Below are 2,007 nucleotides of genomic sequence, written 5' to 3'. Positions count from 1 at the left end.
GTAGATACAAAAGCATCAACGTGGCTGTTGCTAGTCTTCTTCTCCGGCCATTACACCGGAGTCTGCATTAACTCCGGCAATCATCCCATTATCTGATTTTAATTTTTTTAACGCATTCCTCCAACACCTGAACATCCATTAATACTTTTTTCTGTAAATAGTAAAACTAACAAAATGTTCGTCACCAATAATATTAACCAAAAAAATATAATTCGTGGGTGGGTATATTGTTTTCGTCCATTGCTAAACATGCTGATACTTTTCTTTATTATAGTAATGTTTGGAGGAATTACATCATTACTTAAAAGTAGGAAAAACAAGATACAAATAGTAGATCATTCAAATTACACAGGATAACAACTTAATTCCCATTTCACTTGTTTGCTTTCCTGATCAGTACTGACTTCTGAACCAGTAGATACCTTTGTTCTTCTCATCACTCTCATCAGGCTCGATAAACAGACAGTTCTTGGATTCTCTCCATAACGCCAAGTAAAATGGAGTGCTATCTTTTTGATAAAACTCTCCCACAATTGGCCTGATCGCTTTGGTGGCTTCCATGGCATGATAATGAGGAATGTAAGAGAACAAATGGTGAAGCACATGAGTGTCGGTAATGTTATGGAACACCTTGTTTAGAACTCCGTAATCCCTATCTACTGTTGCGAAAGCACCTTTCATCCAGTTCCATTCAGAGTCGTCGTAGTGGGGCAAAGAAGCGTGAGTGTGATGAAGGTATGTGATGATCACAAGAAACGCGTTCATGACCATTAAGGCACCTCCGTAGGCACAAAAAACAGTAGCGAACCCGTGGATTGTCGCCAATTTGTACAACAAGGTAGAAAAGCCGATAAGTCCGATATCGGACATGAGGATCAGGATTCGCTCGTTATCTGAGAAAATAGGGCTTCTGGGATCATAGTGGCTTGCGAACTTGTCATAAGGTCTTCCCGCAGCATTGATTGATAAGTAGATATACCATCCGAGACTGAGTTTAACTATAAGGGTTAATGTTCGACCGATTGGATTGTCGAGGTAAAACGCGGAAGAACCCAGTTTTGATCTTGTCTTTGGAACATATACTTCGTCGTGGTCGAGAGAACCGGTGTTAGCATGGTGCCTGCGGTGGCTTATTTTCCAGGAAAAGTAAGGGGTTAAAAGGCATGAGTGTAAAACAAACCCAATACAATCCTCGAGCCATACATGGTCACTGAAGGCATGATGACCACATTCATGACCGATAAGCCAAATCCCCATGAACACACAACCTTGAACGTACCAGTAAACCGGCCAGGCAAGGTAAGGAAGAGGGTGAGGGAGCTGTGGAATATAAGTTGTGGCGAGGTAGTAGAAGATCGAAACTGCGGTGAGGTCAGCAACGAGATATGAAAAGGATCGAATCAAGGATCTTTCGAAACAGTGAGGTGGTATGGCTTTCTTGATATCTGCTAAGGTAAATGGAGGTTTTGAGGTTGGGGCTCGTTTGATACGATCGATATCGGATTTCTTAACATCTAGATCACTAGGATTTGAACGGCCACCGGCACCCATGTTTCTTAAGAGATAGATTCACAAGTACCAATTTCACCTTTTCGAAACTAAGAAAAATGGTATTATGTAAGCTTTGGATGTTAAGGTGTGCAATGGTGGGATGGGGGCTTTTCTTTCCGTTATATATATATAGATACGCATACAGACATATATATAAATATAATATAGAAATATAAATATATAATAATGATCGAGATTAAAAAGACACTTAAACAGATGGATACAAAATAATTGACCCTCTATCAATTACAATCTTAGAATAATTTTATCCATTATTTTCTACATACCTCACATGTATAGAAGTAGGATCAAACGTAACTTACAATGTTTAAACTCTTTCTAAGAATTTCTTCATTTGTGTATAAAAAAATTATAGTCCTATTATATAAAATGTTATGGTCACATTTCATTTATTTAAAAAAAAAATAGATGTATAAAAAATGAAAAAATGAACCT

The 2,007-nt window shown here is 38.1% G+C and overlaps 1 protein-coding gene across 1 annotated transcript; it reads right to left on the bottom strand.

Moving 5' to 3' along the window:
- Window positions 1-240: 240 nt before the first annotated feature.
- LOC145066078 (delta(12)-acyl-lipid-desaturase-like) lies at window positions 241-1,666 on the bottom strand. Its single transcript, XM_079013250.1, has one exon. It carries the CDS (start codon window positions 1,549-1,551, stop codon window positions 394-396), a length of 1,158 nt encoding a protein of 385 aa, XP_078869376.1. The 5' UTR covers window positions 1,552-1,666; the 3' UTR covers window positions 241-393.
- Window positions 1,667-2,007: the final 341 nt, after the last annotated feature.

The sequence above is a fragment of the Lactuca serriola genome, chromosome 8 (assembly GCF_051521515.1).
Source record: "Lactuca serriola cultivar US96UC23 chromosome 8, Lser_US96UC23_V15, whole genome shotgun sequence".
NCBI lineage: Eukaryota > Viridiplantae > Streptophyta > Magnoliopsida > Asterales > Asteraceae > Lactuca > Lactuca serriola.
The sequence above is the reverse complement of the archived record's forward strand: the minus strand, read 5'-3'. Positions and strand labels throughout refer to the sequence as shown.

What these genes read in the sequence shown, in the direction of transcription:
- LOC145066078 (XM_079013250.1), bottom strand. Translation starts at nt 1,551, where the DNA reads ATGGGTGCCGGTGGCCGTTCAAATCCTAGTGATCTAGATGTTAAGAAA.